Raw genomic sequence first — 18,048 nt, 5'->3', positions numbered from 1 at the left:
AACTTAGAGGAAGTTTAGATTGGATATAAGGAAGAAATTCTTTCCTGTTAGGGTGGTGAGGCACTGGAATAGGTTGCCCAGGGAGGTTGTGAATGCTCCATCCCTGGCAGTGTTCAAGACCAGGTTGGATGAGGCCTTGGGTGACATGGTTTAGTATGAGGTGTCCCTGCTCATGGCAGGGGGGTTGGAACTAGATGATCTTAAGGTCCTTTCCAACCCTAACTATTCTATGATTCTATGAATTATTATTCTAATGCTAACTACTCTCACCTGTTCTGAGTCTATGCTAGCTTCCTTCAGTTTCTTTTCTGCCTCCTCTTTATATTCCTTCAGATGTTTGACTGTTTTTTCCAGTTCCTGAGTAGAAAAAGAAGTAACATTAATTTATATGCAGTTTTTTCACGGCACAAATAAAAAATGGCAATGTAAGGGAAGGACTGTCCCAGTGTAAATATCTTGGAGTTCTATCATATAAAAAACCCTAAAACTGTCTCCCTCTTAAGTCAGATATACAGTGAATGTATGTTAAATTGTAACTTGGGCTTTTTGGAGCAGGCGCAGTAAGACTTGTAAGAGTATTTTTTAACCGAGTTCATAAACTCTTTCTACCACCTTTTTTACAAGCCTATGGATTTTGCACAAAAATGCTTCCGTGGGTGTCTCACCACTTTTTCATGCCGTTATCACGTTACCTGACAATATAATAAAGAGGACAAACGCTACTATAAAAATCTAGTGGGAGATGGGACTCTGGAATCATATTTGATACAGGTCTGGAGGGATGACAGGAGAAGCCACACAATTACTGTGCTATTGATCTATCATCTTCTGTTCAGAATTTGAGTCCAAAGTTAGTTTTATTTTCAAGTCTAGCTCCACTGCAAAGGATTAACAGCAGTCTTACTCAGTAAGAGAAACGAGTTCTCAACTAGGACATCTGCCTTTATTGAAAAATGTGTGCATACCTTTATCCTTTCCGCATTAGCTTTACAGGCCAGGCATTGTCTGTCTTGAGCTCTTTGACTTCTTAGCTTTATCCTATAACTGGAAAAAGACTTTTCCAGCTCTATTACCTGTAGCTGTAGCTCTCTGTTGGCACAGGAAACTTCAGCCGGTTTGGAGCATTCTTCTTCATGGGATTTCTTTATCTAGGGGAAAGAGGAAAAAGTGAGTTCACATTAACAGAAGAATTAGTTTGTTCTGTATAACAATTAATAAGCAGCACACCCAATTGATTTGCTGTATCTGAAGCATGTTACAGCACCTGGTGTTTTGACTTTTCTTTAATACCCTTCTAATAAAGGGGAAAGTGAATGCTGGGATTTGAGTAATATTAAGGTTATGCTGAGCTTTGATCCCGCCTTGGCACAGGTGAAGGTTATGCTTGTGATCCAGCCCCCCAAGAAACAAAGCAGACTTCCAAACCAGTATTTTATCCCTGGAGATTGCTATAAAACCCCAGATTATCCTCCTGAAGTTACTGGCATGACTGAAAACCAGTGTTTAGATCTTATGTACAGTGAGGTACATAGTTCTGGGGGACATAGGGTGGTACTTCAGACAGTGAAGAGAGCACAGATAACACTATGGATGGCTGCCAAAATGCCCGTCCACCACATGATAAAATCCTGGGTTTTGTATAAAAGTGATGGACAACTTCATGATGGATGGAAAAGGAGACAGATACTTGTGATGAGCTCCCCTTGTTCTGTTGTAAAATTGTCAGTGAAATCTTTTAATCTCTATGCCTTCTCACCTCAGCAGATTCGTGACATGTGGCTCTCCTGGAAGCTTCTTGTTCAATTTGAAACTGCTTCTTCAAAAACTCTAAGTGTGCAGCACACATCTTTCCCTCAGTCTTGTATTTTTCCATTAACTGTTCCCTTTCAAGAGCAGAAACAAATTCAGTTAATCACATTTATATTTGTTTTAGCTTTTAAATACAAGAATAGGAAAGACAATTAGTTTGTAAATACTTTTGGATATACTCTCTGCATTACTGCTCTTTTAAACATTGGAATGTGTTTTCTAGTCTTTCACATTCCATTTATTTAAAAGGAAGTTCATAATACCTATGCAAGGTAAACAGACTTTTTGGAAAGAAACACTTTAGGACAACTTACTTTCCTTCAGAAGATTGCTAAGCCTGTTTAGACAAAGGATAATGAGGAAACTCTGACTGCACCTACACTTAGGTTTGAGGTTTTACTTACAGACATTCAGTTTTGGGTGGGGAATTTAAACAGCTATTCTCTGCTGTCTTTGCTAAAGCTACTGCAGGCCACTTCAAAAGTGGAAGTGGTATCTGCTATCCTCAGGGAAAAGCTGTGTGTAAAAGTGCCATAATGACCCTGGTAAGCAGTTCTTCAGTATAGCAGAGTAGGTCAAAGAGTCATTATGGGAATGAATGAAAGAGCCCATTTCTTTAGCTCTGCACGAACCTATCTTTATCATCTTGCTGGCTCAGCATACAGTCAGTGCTGATATTGATGGATGAGTAAAGCCGTAAAGATCTGATGTTAGTGTATTGTTTCTCCTCAAGTGTTTATTATGGATTTGCTCTTACCTGTAGAGCATCAGCTGCTGATTCTCAGTTTCTTTACTTTTCAGTTCACATTGAGTTTGGATCAGCTTGCTCTGCAGGGTGTTACTGACCTGCAAAAATTCTTCCAAACAAAGAACAAGTTTCTTCTTGTCTGTTCTAGCTTTTTCTAGTGCCTTACAGAGTGGTTCCACCTGTGCAGTAACAACAAATCAGATTTATACCTACCCAAATGAAAAGCTTAGGAAGGACTATTTTTTTCCCTTTCCCAGTCAGTATTAACTTAGAGGAAGTAACAGTGTATTCACCAACTGTCTGATTACACACATCCTAAGGACAGGCATCTACATGGGAATCCTTACAATGCCAATCCACTGACTGACTTAGTCAGAAGGATCAGAACAACTTGTCATATAGGCGTGACTTTCTTGGAAAAAAGTGTTCTTTGCCAATACTGACTGTGTTTGGGTTGAGAGGTAATCTTTGTGACACCAAGTATTATGAGGAAAGGTGAAAGCAATTCCTTGGACTCTTTACCCCTCCATTCTAATAAGAAAAAGAATATAAAATAAGTGCTATATAAACTTCCAAAATATCTGTTCATACTATGTATCCACCTGTAGACTGTAAAACCTACACCTGTGCCAAGGAATCTCTTTAAAGGAGATGCTTGCCTCCTTCAACACTGGGATAATGATTTGTCTCTTCAACAGCCCAAAGTGGACACAGTATTTTAACCTTGGTTCACGTGATTGTGTTACACCACACTGTATTCAGAAAAAGGTACTTGGCTCAACATGAAAAATGCAGCAGTGGCTGTTACTACGGAAAGATGTGGTCTCTACCTGGCTACGGTGCTGCTTTCCCATGGCAACCAGTTTGGCTTGGCAGTGTTTCAGTTCTCTTTCCAACATCTGTATTTTTGGTTGAGTCTGGCTCCTGAAAATGGAAAGTGGATTGTAAAATCATGCATTAAGTCAATTTTTGCACATCTCTGAAGAGGTGACCATCTCACAGTTTGGTTCTCTACCTTAACCATATTAAGTTCTGCCTGTCACTGAAGTTACATACGTTTTTACTTACTTTACACATGATGCACAAGGCCTGCCAAGCTCGTGAAGTTGGCTACAAGCACTTGGTGTACTTGATTCACTGGTACCAAGTATGTTTCAATGTTGCAGGAAAGCATGTAGGAAACTTCTCAAGTGAATTTGCTGTATAGCTTATTAGCCAGAGCCATGGGGAAGATGCCACACTTCAACTCTTAAGTCTTCTCCACACTGCTGATAGACCACAGAAACAGTATCAGTTTCACTTACTTGTCTCTTCTGAGGTGGTTGATTTCAGTGTCCTTATGCACCAGCTCAGTTTGTATCACATCCAGTGTTGCTTTCATCTTGTTACGAGATGCTAACACACGCTCCAGCATGGCTGTTGCCTTATTACTATCATCCTTTGCTGCGTCCAGCTGGTGCTGCAGGCTTGCCACCTGCAGTACAATAAATCGTTAGGAAAAGGAGCAGGAAAATCAGTCATCTATTAGAGTTTTGTGACAGTATTCTGAGTAACCTGCATGCTTGCAGCAGTGCCAAGAGTATGGAATGCTTCTGAACCTGGAAATAAGAAACAATTCTTAGTCCTTCTACTTTTTTCACACATTAAGCAAGTTAATAATCACAAATCCTAGAGATGCTACATTAACAGCATTTTGTCACCCTATAAGGCAATGTGAGCAGGATCGAAGATGACTTTGATACAGAACTCTCAATATGTGCTTGACAGTACACAAATTAAGTAGAGAAGATCAATAAGCACTTCCCTGCAAATTAAGTACCAAAGAGAGAAGATTAAACAACCTTACATTAGGTTGTTTCCCTTTTGAACTGACAAATACGATGCTGAGAGGTACCTGAAGTTTTCCTTTGTTGCAGGTCAGTTTATTCTTGCTGTCAGTCAGCTCTGCCAGCACTTGTTGCACCTGCTGCTGGGCATACTGAGGAAAAAACAAGCAGACATCACCATTCCATACAAAAAACAAGACAAAAAGCAACAAAAAAAGTACTCAGTATCTTGTTTCTCTCTAAGTATTTTAACTTTCCTCTATTGCTTCAGGTATAAATATTCCATTAGGTGAAACACTAAAACAGATATTAAAAAAATAAGAAATACAAATGGCACAAATTCCTGCAAGACAGCTTAATCTTTAGGAAGAGCTGCTCAAATTGATACAACCTTTCAGATGGCCACAAGAAGGCCACTGTTCTGGGACAGAGGAGAAAAAAATGAAGAGATGAAAGAAGCCTTTGACAATAGAAACAGAAAAGCAATAATAACTAGAAGAATGAGTAGGCATGAACAGAATTAAAATAACTTAGTAAAGAATAAAATAATAATCAGGCTACTTTTAAAGGTTCTGAATGCTCTATTGATTCATATTCTGTAACTGCTGACTGCCAAAGGAATTCTGTGTTAAACAGAAGATATACATATGTTATCCACTAACTACTGCAGAAATGTGACTTTATCAAATAACAAACATTTGAAAGCTGTCTCAGTTATTTTGTCTTTAGCATTGTGATGTAAGGACCTTATCAGTAGCTAAGTGTTTCTTAGGCTCTCCAACAAACACAACTGCTCATTACATCTAACACTGTAAAAGCACTGGTAGCACAGTATCACTAAGCTTTTACTCAACCTTTCTGGAACCAGTAAAGTATCCTGATCTTGGTGACTGAGATTAGTTAGAAATAATGGAATGGGAACAAGTTAGAACCAGGAATGATATTTGAAGTGCAAACTTGTCCATAAAGGGCATAGAATTTTTGTTAATAACTTCCCAATGTAAGTTGAATATATATGTACAGATACACAAGTTATATGCCTGTACTAGAAAATGGAATGGAGACATAGGATTTTAATGACATACCAATACCAGAAACGCTATAGAGTCCTCTTAGCTCATCCCACACAGACATCTACAAAGATGGAGTAATATTTGAGATATCCTTTTCACTTTTTCCCCTTTTTGATTCCTTAATTTCATCAGCCACTCTCCAAAAAATACAGATACTTCAAAGAGCACCTTGATTCCTTCTACAGTTACTTCTCAGTCAGGTCATCAGTTACCCACTTCATTAGTGGCTTACCTGCTCACGTACCAGCACATCCAAGCGGTTCAATAGCCTCTTGTTCTCTTGCTGTAGTGTTTGCAAAGTGAATTTCATTGAAATAATTTCCAGCTACAAACAAGAAAACCCACCACTAATCGTACCTGTTCAAGATTTCCACAGTCACAATATCACAAAACCTTAGCACTACACATGGATTAGATATAGTCTCTCCCATTTTAGAAAGCAATTCTACAACAGTGAAAGAATCATACTAACTTCAGTCACAGCACTAAGGAATATCTCATTCATACCACAAACTCTGCCTTTCCTTTTCCAGGCTATGCGTATATAGCATAACAAGCTTACTACTACAAATAGGGCCTTACGCAGGTAGCAGTAGGGTTGCTGCTCCAAAGGACACAACCACATAGGCAAGGAAAATATCAAACAGCAAAATGAACAATATGGCTATGGTAAATATCACAGTATTTAGAAATAATTGAGTTGAGAGAGTAGGCAAAATGAAAGCAAAACTTAAGAGAAAACACTAAATTTAAAGACCAGCCATCTATATTGCAAGATACCTCATTCTCTGTTTTTAGTACTTCTAATTTATTCCTTTCCTGTAGTGTTTCATTTGCTCTTGTCCTTATCTGTTAAAAAAATGTGAAATTATTGTCACCTGAAAACATCCAGATTCATAGAAATATTACACATTCAGAACAGTTGATCTGAAGTTCTGAGCTGCCATATCTTCTCTCCCTTTGCATGCTTCTGAGAGGAGACATTACAAGTCAAAATATAAGCACAGCTGGAAAGGGGAGAGTGTGTCACATTTGTAACTGCAACAGCCAAAAATAGTAATCTTGAAAGCAAAACTGGTGCGTCAGTAAGAACCCTAATGGTGTGGGTCTGAAAGCAGCCTTCAACAATACAGTTTTAAAACAGTAAGTTTTCTGTACCTCCTGTTGAAGATCTGCCTTTTCTGCCAGCAGAGATCTTTTCTCTTGCAAAGCTGACTCAAGTTCATCTTGCAGTCTAGCAACAGTACGTTCCAGAGGCTGTCTCTGTGTGGCTGCTGCCTTCTCAGCAAGGCTTGCCTTCAGCCTGTGTTTGCCATGTTCTGTACGCAAGGCCTCCCTGAAGAAAGAAAAAAAAAGACAAGCTGGAGTTCTAGCACAACAGAAGGACAGAAGATGGCCTCCATATTAAATACCAAACTGGCCTGTCTGTGTTACTAAGTAATGAGTGCTAGAGAAGCAGAAATCAAGGTGATGAGAATACAATGGAGGAAGGGGGGAAAGAGGCTGCAGACAAGAAAACTCACAGCTCTCTTTGAAGCTGAGACCTCTCATGCTGCACACTCTGCAGCTCTCCAAGAACGTTGGCATGGGCAGCATTCAGAAGTGAGTCTTGCTCTTGCAGCTTATGGGTCTTGTCTTGTTCTGCCTAAAGGGGAAAAATGACCCAGGCAATAACACTAACATCAGAATGATGAAGGACGAGTAACTAATTTACAAAGCTGTTCATTTGTCATTGAGCTCTTGCAAATCTGAGTTCACCTTACCTAGCTTTTATCTATATATATTTAATCTCAGATCCATATTACTTCCAATTATCTTCTGCTTTTACAGTACTTAAAATACCCATTAATTCATATGTTCCTCTTTCTTAGTGGTTGTTACAGGATAATTCTGTATTTAGGATTACCACATTTACACTCTCTCCCCAAAACATATGTCCTCTTTTTTCTGTACTGAAAGTAAATCTTTGCAAAGAAGGACACCAACACTTACCGAACCTCCATTACTGTATGTGAAATATTTTACTCTATTCCCACAGATTATCAGTATTAGGAATTAGTCTGTTGTCTAACGTCTGAGCTACAAACTTTCTTGGACTTTAATAGTAGGCTTGTACCTTAAGCACAGTCTGATGGTCTGAAATGAGTTTAGCATTCTCCATGGCAACACTTTGGAGTGTGGTGCTGAGCTCTGAGCATTGCTGGCTTAAGTGGTCATTAAGGATCTGGTTAGATAGAAGGAGGAGGAGGAGGATGAGAGACATGTTTTCAGGGGGTTAGGTTTTTTTTAACTGCACAGTAGCCTGTCAGAAACTGTTAAAAAATCTCTTGCAGATGTGGAAAAAGCTATTTTAGGTAGAAAGTTTCAAAAAAATTTGTTCAGGTGGTCCCTATTTATGGGAGACTTATTTATTCCAAGGTGTCAAAAGTTTAGAGTAATATGGAAGAAAGAGAACATAGTTTAAACTACCTATCAAGCATAATCACTTCTGAGTTTTGAAGTCCAGAAAAAAAGTAATGTTTCTAAGGCAAAAAAGACAAAAATTGAAAACAGACCCCTACTAATTTCACAGTTGGTTTTCTACAGATACAGATAAAATGGAACCTTTTGCCCCAAGAGGCAGAGGAAAGTTTAGTCAAACAGGTACTGCGTATTTGATTCATTAATAGAAACATACTCCTTAAGAATATAAAGGTGCAAAGGAATATAAATGTACTACTTTGAGGGTAGATAGAAGAGGCAGCAGCGGTAGTCCTACATGTCCTGGCCCCTGAAGCAGACATGTTCAAAAACCCTGATTCAAAATAAGTATTGTGAAGAAAACTTTCCAGCCTTAAGGATAGGAAATCTGGAACAGTTACCTACTGTAGTGATTGAATTAGCCCGCATTACCTGAGGGCATTAAATTTTGTCTCCTCACCTGCATTTGAGGCTTCCCATTAATATATAATCATTTCTCACTATAATCGCTTGTTCTACTTTATTTCCATCTTAAAAACAAGAGTAGCTATTCTCATTACCTGTACTTTCTCTGCTGTCTCTCGTAAGGTGGTCATTTTAGACTGAAGTTGCAGGTTCTCCTTGCGTTCTTTGCTTAAAGACAGCTGTGCATTCTAAGGGGCAATAAAACAAAACACTAAGAAAAAAAAAAATTAGATGCCATTTAGCCAGACACTTCACAAATATGAAATCTTTGTTTTGTACTTGCCTGTTTCCTTAAGCTATTGTCACATCGCTATGTTCTTGCAAGCACCGCACATGGCTCATCTAAGACAAGCCTCTTTCCAAAATATGAAACAACAACCAAAGTGCTACGTGCTCTAACTTAGCTTTGAAAGTTGAGGGTGTCTTTATATCCTTTTGAGCTTAAACTTATTAGTTTCCAGTATAATTAGTCTCAACGCTTCTGAGCTTAAAGGACAGAAGTGGTACAATTAATGAATTAAAGAATCCTTTGCCCGCATTGTGATACTCCATGGCTCAGCTGAATTTTTACCTCATCTTACTGAAACTTTCTCTTTCAGAGAAGACTTCAGACAGCAGCCACACTCCCTAAATAGGCAGTAAACATACCTCCTTGCCCATTCACAGTATCACAGTATCACAGTATGCTAGAGATTGGAAGGGACCTCAAAAGATCATCTAGTCCAATCCCCCTGCCGGAGCAGGAACACCTAGATAATGTTACACAGGAATGTGTCCAGGCGGGTTTTGAATGTCTCCAGGGAAGGAGACTCCACAACCTCCCTGGGCAGCCTGTTCCAGTGTTCCGTCACCCTCACTGAGAAGAAGTTTCTTCTCAAGTTTAAGTGGAACCTCTTGTGTTCCAGTTTGTACCCATTACCCCTTGTCCTATCATTGTTTGCCACTGAGTAGAGCCTGGCTCCATCCTCGTGACACTCCCCCTTTATATATTTATATACACTAATAAGGTCACCCCTCAGTCTCCTCCGAACTATAGAGACCCAGCTCCCTCAGTCTTTCCTCATAAGGGAGATGCTCCACTCCCTTAATCATCTTCGTTGTCCTGCGCTGGACTCTCTCCAGCAGCTCCCTGTCCTTCTTGAACTGAGAGGCCCAGAACTGGACACAATATTCCAGATGCGGTCTCACCAGGGCAGAGTAGAGGGGAAGGAGAACCTCTCTCAACCTACTAACCACCCCCCTTCTAATACACCCCAGGATGCCATTGGCCTTCTTGGCCACAAGGGCAGTGTTGGCTCATGGTCATCCTGTCGCCCACTAGGACCCCCAGGTCCCTCTCCCCTACACTGCTCTCTAACAGGTCGTTCCCCAACCTATACTGGAACCTGGGGTTGTTCCTGCCCACATGCAGGACTCTTCGCTCACTTCCCCCCTTCTTTCCCTCCCCCTGCTCTCGGAGGGACGGAGAGGAGAATCGAAAAGAATGCTAACAGGTCACAAATTCCCCAACCTATACCACTAGGAACCTGGGGTTGTTCCCAGCCCTGCCCAGATGCAGGACTCATCTCTATCAGCTCTGTTCCCGAGCCGAAAGTCAAAACACTGCACTGCACCAGCTACCAAGGAGGAGAAACACTTTCCAGGACACCTTGTTATATTTCATCAAGTTATTCCCTGCCCAACTCTCCAGCCTGTCCAGGTCTCGCTGGATGGCAGCACAGCCTTCTGGCGTGTCAGCCACTCCTCCCAGCTTAGTGTCATCAGCAAACTTGCTGATAGTACACTCAATTCCCTCATCTAAATCATTGATGAATATATTAAATAATACTGGTCCCAGTACCAACCCTTGAGGCACTCCACTAGTTACAGGCCTTCAACTGGACTCCGCCCCATAGACTACAACTCTCTGGCTTCTCTCCTTCAGCCAGTTCACAGTCCACCTCACTACCTGATCATCCAGACCACACTTCCTCAATTTAGCTGTGAGGATGCTGTGGGAGACTGTGTCAAATGCTTTGCTGAAGTCAAGGTAGACCACATCCACCGCTCTGCCATCATCCATCCACCATGTTATTTCCTCATAAAAGGCTAAGAGATTGGTCAAGCATGACTTCCCCTTGGTGAAGCCATGTTGACTGCCCTCATAACCCTCTTATCCTTGATATGCCTTAAGATGGCACTAAGGATAAGGTGTTCCATCACTTTTCCAGGGATGGAGGTGAGGCTGACCGGTCTATAGTTACCCGGGTGCTCCTTCTTGCCCTTTTTGAAGACTGGAGTGACATTTGCTTTCCTCCAGTCCTCAGGCACCTCTCCCATTTCCCAAGACTTGGTAAAGATGATGGAGAGTGGTCTAGCAATGACTTCCGCCAGTTCCCTCAGCACCCGCGGGTGCATCCCATCTGGACCCATGGATTTATGGATGTCCAGATTGCTCAACTGGTCTCTAACCCATTCCTCATCGACTAAGGCAAACCGCTCTGTTGACCTGACTTCATCTAAGGTCTCAGGGGTACAGGGCTCTTCAGGACTGCCTGCAGCAGAGTAGACAGAGACAAAAAAGGCATTCAGTAACTCTGCCATCTCTGTATCTTCTGTCACCAGGGCACCCATCCCGTTCATCAGTGGGCCTACATTGCCTCTGGTGTTAGTTTTATCTGCCATGTACTTGAAAAAGCTCTTTTTGCTGTCCTTGACCCTTCTTGCCAGGTTTAATTCTAAGGAGGCCTTAGTCATCCTAGCTGCCTTCCTACATCCTCTAGCAGCAGCCTTATATTCCTCCCAAGTGGCCAGCCCCTCCTTCCATGACCTGTAAACTCTCCTCTTCCACTTGAGCATACCCAGCAATTCCCTATTTAGCCATGCAGGTCTCCTGGCCCTCTTCCTTGACTTCCTATGTGTTGGGATGCTCCGATCTTGAGCTCGGAAAAAGCAATCCTTGAATGCCAACCAACTATCTTGGGCCCCTTTACCTTCAAACAGCCTTACCCATGGGATTTCCCCTAGCAATTGCTAGAAAATTCAGTACCCAGTTAACCAAGCTTCTGATTTTTTTCTGTAGTATTAATCACCAACCCATTTGTCTCCTTTATATGCAATGCCTGTGCTACCACAACAGTGTTTTGTGGCCAGTTCTAGCTTTCCAAGGCAGGCATTCATATCAGTGTTTTGATATTTCAGTAGAATACGAAAGTTAAATCTTTCAAAAATAAGTAGGTCAACCCCAAACTGGTAAAATAATAAAATAAGACATTCAGTGGTTAGTAGCCTTGGTTGCACTTGGCATTTGTCTACATAAAAACTCTGCCTCTGAATGTCGTACATTTGAAAGGTCTCACATAGGCTGTTCTGATCTTTATTTAGCTGTTTTCCTCACCAATACTTGTTTACAACTTACTTTTGTTTCTTCACCAAGCTGGGAAATGATACAGTTCCTGGAGTCTAAAAATAGGAAAGAATGTCAGGACAGACTTTATTATCTGTTTGGTAACTTTAAAAGGTGACATTTTGATTTAAAGTTTATCTGAGTTACTGAATATGCCACAAACAGGTAAGACTGCTACAAATATGCTGTTCTTTAATAATTTCCTTGATAACTTCAGTATTTCAGCAAAATTACTTTGAAAAATTGATTCCATAGAGTAATTGTAATGTATTTAATTTTTAAATGAAGCATTCCATCATGCCAGTCTCCTACATGTACCACTTCTGTGATTGCTTCAGCAAACCAAGTAACACTATGACTCTTACGCAGTTGCCAGGTGTGTAAGAAACTGACTTGTGCCGACTGTAACCTGCAGCCCATATACAAAATTTTTGTGCACTGATAAAGAAAACAGTAGTTAGATCAGATCCCTGCTAAAACCACACAGATCTAAAAACAGAAGCATTTTTGTTGGAATTTGAATCAACCTGCCTATAATATTCTGTGCTTTATAACATACTGGGAAAATACAAAGACAACAAAAGACAATTCAGCATGAGTAGGGTAGGGAGGGAAATCTAGCCAAAATGTTGTGATGTCCAAGGTATCATCAAAGACTCACTCAAAAGTTCCTTCAATTAACAGGTCTGGTGCTTGTTTCCTCTCACTGTGGAAGCAGAAGACAGAGAAGGGCTAAAAGGATGTGACAAGAATCCACTGTCATACCCAGCTCAGCTTTCAGTTTTGTGCACTGTTGCTCCAGCTGTGCAGTTCTTTCCTCTTCCTCTTGCAGCCTCACTCGGGCTAGCTGGAAATTTTTACACAAGTCTTGGCAGTCCTGGTGTAGTATCTGTACCTGCAATAATATTACATGTTATTCTTTAAGATGCAGAATTCAGTCTGGCAAACCTACCAGATTTCAGAGCCTAAAAAGTTAATCTAAGTGGAAAAGATAAAGCCTGGTCAGCTTCTCTTCTCTGCTCATCCCAGCTTTATGCAGAAGACTTATGGCAAGCAATTCTATATATTTCTATATGTAACACAGTGTATGTGTGCTTATAATCATCTTTAGATGACAGGCAGAATCTAACAGTTTGTACAATTAAGATTACAGAAAAGATCAAGCTATAGAAGATGAAGATGAATGCAACATGGTCAACTATACCCATCAACAACTGACAGATTAATGAAACTAAGCCTTTGTTTCTCACATGACGTATGTAATTCATACAGTTCAATAAGGTCTCCATCATTTTTCCACTTCTGCTGTAGAAGAACACAATGATAAAAGGCATGTAGGGGGGAAAAAAACCCAAAACCAACTGGTAATTTCTAACAGAACTTTGTATGTTTCAGGGACACAGACCTTGATGATGAGCAAAAAATAAAAAAACAAACAAACCTCAGTTATTCAAGTTTTGATACTTTGCTATTTGCTTTCTTTCATCCTTACTGAACTGTTGCTATGAATTCAGAAGTGTTAGAGTGACTGCATGTGGCTGGCATGTGTGTATACATGCAGAGTTATTAAGTGAATTATGCGTAAACCAGTTCATTTCTACTATGAACTATGGCCTCTCCCCACACTCCAAAATAGCTAGATAATACAAATACAGCTGAGAACAAAGATCTTGCTTTGTCATTATGGCAGTTAATGGAGAAAGCATTCTTACTCCCAGAAAGTTTATGATCTCAACAAAATATTTTTCTGTTTATTGGTACCCCAATTATAAAGACGTTTGTACAGCCTGGGGAAGACAGGTTAAGGCAGGATCCACCTATGTCCCACAAATGTAAGTGGCAGTTACAAAGATTATAAAGTCAAATTCTTTTCAGTTGCACTGAATGATTAAAGGAAGGGGGAGTGGTCCCAGATTAAACTTGGAACATTCAGATTGGATGGTAGAAAAAAAATCTTAACTGGAACATTATGGTAGTACTATCAAAAATGCCTACAGCTGCCATGGAATTAGAGTCTTCGAACAGTGCTGCTGAACAAATCCACCACTGCTCCAGTCCAGTGTTTGTGATACTCCGACTTTGAGCAGGAAGTTTGACTACATGATGTCTTCTGATCAACACTTGTACAAAATGTTGTAGTTATAAAGTGTTTTAACTGGTTTCTAGGAACGACATCCAAGTTCTTGCTCTTCCTCCCAGATGAGAAAACGAAAACAGACACAAAAGAAGACTGAAAGTTTCTCAAACCTGCTTTTGTTCCGCTTCTACTATTGCTTCCATGTCCTGTACATAACACAACACAGTTGCATGGGATTCCTCCAGAGACTGCCGCAGGCTGATCTCCTGGGAGAGCTGTTCTGTGAGCTAGAAAAATAAACACTTTCTGACCCAGATCTAATTAGACAGATTGAACAAATACTTCAAGAGTATATATGAAAGATGTTCTGTCTGTATTTAGTTATGAGCATGGCTGGGAAGTTCCTTTGGGTTCTGCATATTGCCAAATTGGTCCCAGAATATTATTTAAGAATCTTCAAAGCTTTAAACACTAGGCAAATTTAGCCTCCTACTGAGCTCTTTGCTCCTGTACTTACCTCCTGAAGTCTACAGTTAATCTTCTGGTTTGTGTTCCTCAGTTCCTCAGCTGCAGTTACTACATCCATCTAAAGAAGATGAAAGGAACAGATATTTTTACCCTGTCATGTTCATAACTATTGCAAAAGGAATTTATTTATTACCTATTTATTATAGAATACAACTGCTGTACTAACACCTAGGACTTCATTTCTATCTCCAGCCTCATGTTCTCTGTTCTAAAGCACTGAATATAAGAGTGCAAGCGCTAAGAAGCAACACATTCTTTAGTACAGTTAATGTGATTGAGTGACATACTCCATTGAAGTTCTCTTCAGGGGAGATAGTAACAGAAGTGTAAGACTGAAACACCAGAGAAATTCCTGGAAAAACAGAAAAGCTATTGAGAAAAGCTGGGATGAACTGAAGTCACAAAGATGACAGAATTACATATCCCAAATATTTTTATTCTTTATTTCCTATGTGATTTTTTTTGGAAGCACAGAATCTCATTATCAAATGGTTTTGCTCTTACTGCCAACAATATATCATAAACTCCCTTTTCCAGCTGAATATACATTCTGTTTAACTATATCAGAGACGACTGTACTTAAAAACAAGTCTGTTCATATTTGAAACTACTGGAAGATCATAATCTTGTACCTTGGATGAAGTTGTAATCTCCAGAGCAGTACTCAGTCTCTGAACTTCTTCTTTTGCCTTTTCTTCAGCCTCTTTCATATCACTCAGTTGCTGATGCAACTTCATTGCTTCTTGCTGTACAGTCTTCATTTCTCGCAAATGCGCCTCATGGAGTGTACTCAAGCATTGTTCCAATTGGGCTGCACAGGAAAAGACAAAAAACTTTCATTGACAGAAAAAGCATTAGTAGGGATAATGAAGAATGAAGTAGTAACACCCTTCCCCCCCCCCCCTTTTTTTACTACCTGTGTGCTTGGAGTTCAGCTTCTTTTCTGCCTGCAGCCGGAAGATGTTTGATTTCAGTGTCTGTACAACACTCTCTAACTGACACATTCGATTCACCAGCATCTCACAGTTCTTCCACAGTGTATTTTCTCCCACAAATGCTACCCTGGCCTGCACAGGGCTAATGGCTGGGGGACGAGCGGGTGTTTCTGAGGTCTCTGAGTGGAAATGCTCAAGGCTGAAAAGGAGAAAAGACTGACCTACTCTGTGTATGTAAACCCACCTGACATTGCATGTACGTGTTACAGGTGTGATTAGATTAGAAACCACGTTTCACAGAGCTGGAAGGTTTCCAGTGACCCCAGGTTGCTGTAGCCTGTTCTTGCTGATACTGCCAGCACCAGCTCCTTCATGGAAAGAAGAGCAAAGCACAGCAAAGGGGTGAAAAGAGGATTGAGAAGAGGAAAATGAAGTAATATCCGAAACTGCAACTCACAGATTGGTTTGGGTTGGAAGGGACCTTAAAGCTCAACTAGTTCCAAGTCCCCGGCAATGGGCAGCGACACCTTCCACTAGACCAGGCTGCTGAAGGGGAAAAACTTACCCTGCTTTCTCCTTACCTCTGCCCATTGATGCCAAGCTCCTCCAGGTCTCGCACCAGGGCACCGGTTTGCTCCTCCACCATCTTCATCCTCAGGTGGAGCACCATGAAGGCCTCTGGGACGGTCACCCTGACTCTCATGGGCACGATGATTGGCCTGGCCATCGCCGCCCTGCGGGGACCCGCCCCAGCCACGGCTGCGGTACCGCCCGCACTGCACTCCCACCGCGGCCGATCCCGGTGTCCAGAACCTGGGACAAGGCCCCCGGCGGCGCATGCGCAGCAGCGCGCCGGGCAGCGATAGTCTCCCGTCAGGGAGGAGGGTGGTTTGAGCCGCCGGCGGGGGTTCCTCCGCAGTCAGGGTGCGCCTGAGGTGCTGCTGGCGAGCGGGGTCCTGAGGTGCTCACAGGACGTTCTGCTTCGGCTCTCATCTGTCCCGCCACGCCGCGCCGCGCCTCCTTCACACCCGGCTTCCCGGTCCCCCTGGCCGGGCCCTGGGGGGTAAGGTCGGGGCGGAGCGCGGAGTCCCCCTGGGCCCGGTCTCAGGCGGGAGCGCGCAGCCGGGCCCGCCCCTATCGCGCACAGGCGGGGGGCTGAGATGTGCGGCGACTGTTGCGAGAGCCCGTGGAGGTCTTCAGGAGCGCTCCGTGGATTGCGCGTTTTGTCTCCTCATGCTTAGGTAGCTCTTAGAAGCATGTTTTACAACAAACCGCTGAATTATGGTAGCGTTTGAAGAGGTTTAAAGTCAGCTTGCAGGGTGTGTAGGGTCAGACCTCTGAGGGAAGATGCCCTGCAGGAACATAATAATAGTTGTTCCGTGCATGATCGATTTACTTCATATCAAATGACGCTCGCTTTGGGCCCTATGCAAGAATAGTATTTTATACTTAACAGGCATACAGTCATTTAATACAGATGAGCAGCCTGAGTTGCACTGTCTCCACTGTGTATTGGAGGTGTCAGTCTTTTACAAACGTACCACTTCTGTCTACTGAGGTTCATTTTCATGCAGAGAGGGAAACTGACTTCGCAACCTCTTGGTTAGAACGTACAGCTGTGAAACTGGCAGTATGGTGTCTGAAGCAGGCATCTAATAGCAATGCTACAACCAGTAAGCCTTAGATATTCTGAGGACTCAAGCAAAAGCATTAAATATATACCTGAGATTTTTATATTTATACCTGAGAATCTCCCTTTCACTTTTGGCAGCTCATCTGGCTTCTGAGGGGCATCTGTGTGAGACTTAACTCTTCCCATGCATTAGACAGAGAACATGAGCACCTAATTCCCAGATAAGGATTTTGCACAGGATAAAGCATCACTTGGCAACACCTAAATCACCGTGGCAATACCTAAAGACCTTTCGACGACCTGTCGCTTGGGCTCAGCTTCGCCTGACACTTCTAATATGTTGCGGTAACACTGTTGAGATATTTGGGGTGAACTGGTTTGTAGGGCGTGTCGAGATCCTAGTCTTAAATACGTATCTGGAAGTGAAAAGTAGATTTTACAACTATTTCAAATCTATCTGTAGATGGCAGCAGAGAGGAACTATTTTTTTTTGGAGTATCTAAACACGGTGACTACGCGTTTTATAATCTGTGCAACTGCAGCTGGTGCCTATTCATTAATGCTGCAAATTTTGCATTCTGTTGATGAATATAATTGTTTTGATTTAAGGATCTTCTGGCATGACTGCTTTAGTTTGGAGGAAAGGTTGCAGCTTTTCTGAGCGAAAAGAGTGACTCTGCAGACAGGCCAATGCTGCATTTGATCAGTAATGTATGTGTAATAAAATGATCCTCAGCTGATGCACAGATGTCATTGCTCCACTTGAGAATTTGCTCCAGGAAGCCTTTGCCTGGGGGATGTTGCCAGGAGGCTTGTGAAGAAACGTGGGATGTGAGGGAATATAAAGAAAAAAGAGATTAAAAATGATAAATTAAGTAACTCTTAAGCTTCTCACCTAAGGAAGAGTTGCATAAATATCACTGAATATTAAAAGTAACTTTTTTTTTATTGTATAGTTTCTCAATAACTACTGGTGTTGTACTTCAGCTGTTCTTTAATCAAAGGCTATTGATACAATAGCAATGTAGGGATGCCTAGTTTATGCAGTAGAATAATATGTGTTGGAAGTGAGAAGATAAAAGAAAAACTGGTATGTAGGTCAAATGGAA

General features: G+C 41.6%; 3 protein-coding genes across 3 annotated transcripts in view; 2 read left to right on the top strand and 1 right to left on the bottom strand.

The window, feature by feature from the left end:
• GTF3C3 (general transcription factor IIIC subunit 3) overlaps positions 1-17,165 on the top strand; it is a 42,384-nt gene extending 25,219 nt beyond the window's left edge. The window contains exon 20 of the mRNA XM_057419954.1: positions 17,078-17,165. The gene's annotated coding sequence lies outside the window, so the exon portion shown is untranslated. The remainder of the gene's footprint in view (positions 1-17,077) is intronic.
• The window catches only part of CCDC150 (coiled-coil domain containing 150), a 36,015-nt gene that overhangs the window by 2,457 nt on the left and 15,510 nt on the right, over positions 1-18,048 (bottom strand). Inside the window, exons 2-22 of the mRNA XM_057419764.1 lie at positions 17,221-17,355; positions 15,888-16,173; positions 15,288-15,505; positions 15,004-15,182; positions 14,361-14,429; positions 14,014-14,130; positions 12,532-12,661; positions 11,779-11,822; positions 8,477-8,569; positions 7,573-7,680; positions 6,980-7,101; positions 6,615-6,792; positions 6,237-6,305; positions 5,689-5,781; positions 4,452-4,535; positions 3,862-4,031; positions 3,388-3,481; positions 2,567-2,736; positions 1,757-1,883; positions 966-1,148; positions 271-357 (exon numbers count right to left, since the gene is read on the bottom strand). Coding sequence (XP_057275747.1) covers positions 271-357; positions 966-1,148; positions 1,757-1,883; positions 2,567-2,736; positions 3,388-3,481; positions 3,862-4,031; positions 4,452-4,535; positions 5,689-5,781; positions 6,237-6,305; positions 6,615-6,792; positions 6,980-7,101; positions 7,573-7,680; positions 8,477-8,569; positions 11,779-11,822; positions 12,532-12,661; positions 14,014-14,130; positions 14,361-14,429; positions 15,004-15,182; positions 15,288-15,505; positions 15,888-16,173; positions 17,221-17,355 — 2,756 coding nt within the window. The remainder of the gene's footprint in view (positions 1-270; positions 358-965; positions 1,149-1,756; positions 1,884-2,566; positions 2,737-3,387; positions 3,482-3,861; positions 4,032-4,451; positions 4,536-5,688; positions 5,782-6,236; positions 6,306-6,614; positions 6,793-6,979; positions 7,102-7,572; positions 7,681-8,476; positions 8,570-11,778; positions 11,823-12,531; positions 12,662-14,013; positions 14,131-14,360; positions 14,430-15,003; positions 15,183-15,287; positions 15,506-15,887; positions 16,174-17,220; positions 17,356-18,048) is intronic.
• The window catches only part of HECW2 (HECT, C2 and WW domain containing E3 ubiquitin protein ligase 2), a 175,645-nt gene continuing 174,758 nt past the window's right edge, over positions 17,162-18,048 (top strand). The window contains exon 1 of the mRNA XM_057419924.1: positions 17,162-17,284. The gene's annotated coding sequence lies outside the window, so the exon portion shown is untranslated. The remainder of the gene's footprint in view (positions 17,285-18,048) is intronic.

The sequence above is a fragment of the Pezoporus wallicus genome, unplaced genomic scaffold (assembly GCF_028554395.1).
Source record: "Pezoporus wallicus isolate ANWC-B61680 ecotype Strahan unplaced genomic scaffold, APGP_CSIRO_Pwel_v1 contig_4710, whole genome shotgun sequence".
Lineage (NCBI taxonomy): Eukaryota > Metazoa > Chordata > Aves > Psittaciformes > Psittacidae > Pezoporus > Pezoporus wallicus.
The sequence above is the reverse complement of the archived record's forward strand: the minus strand, read 5'-3'. Positions and strand labels throughout refer to the sequence as shown.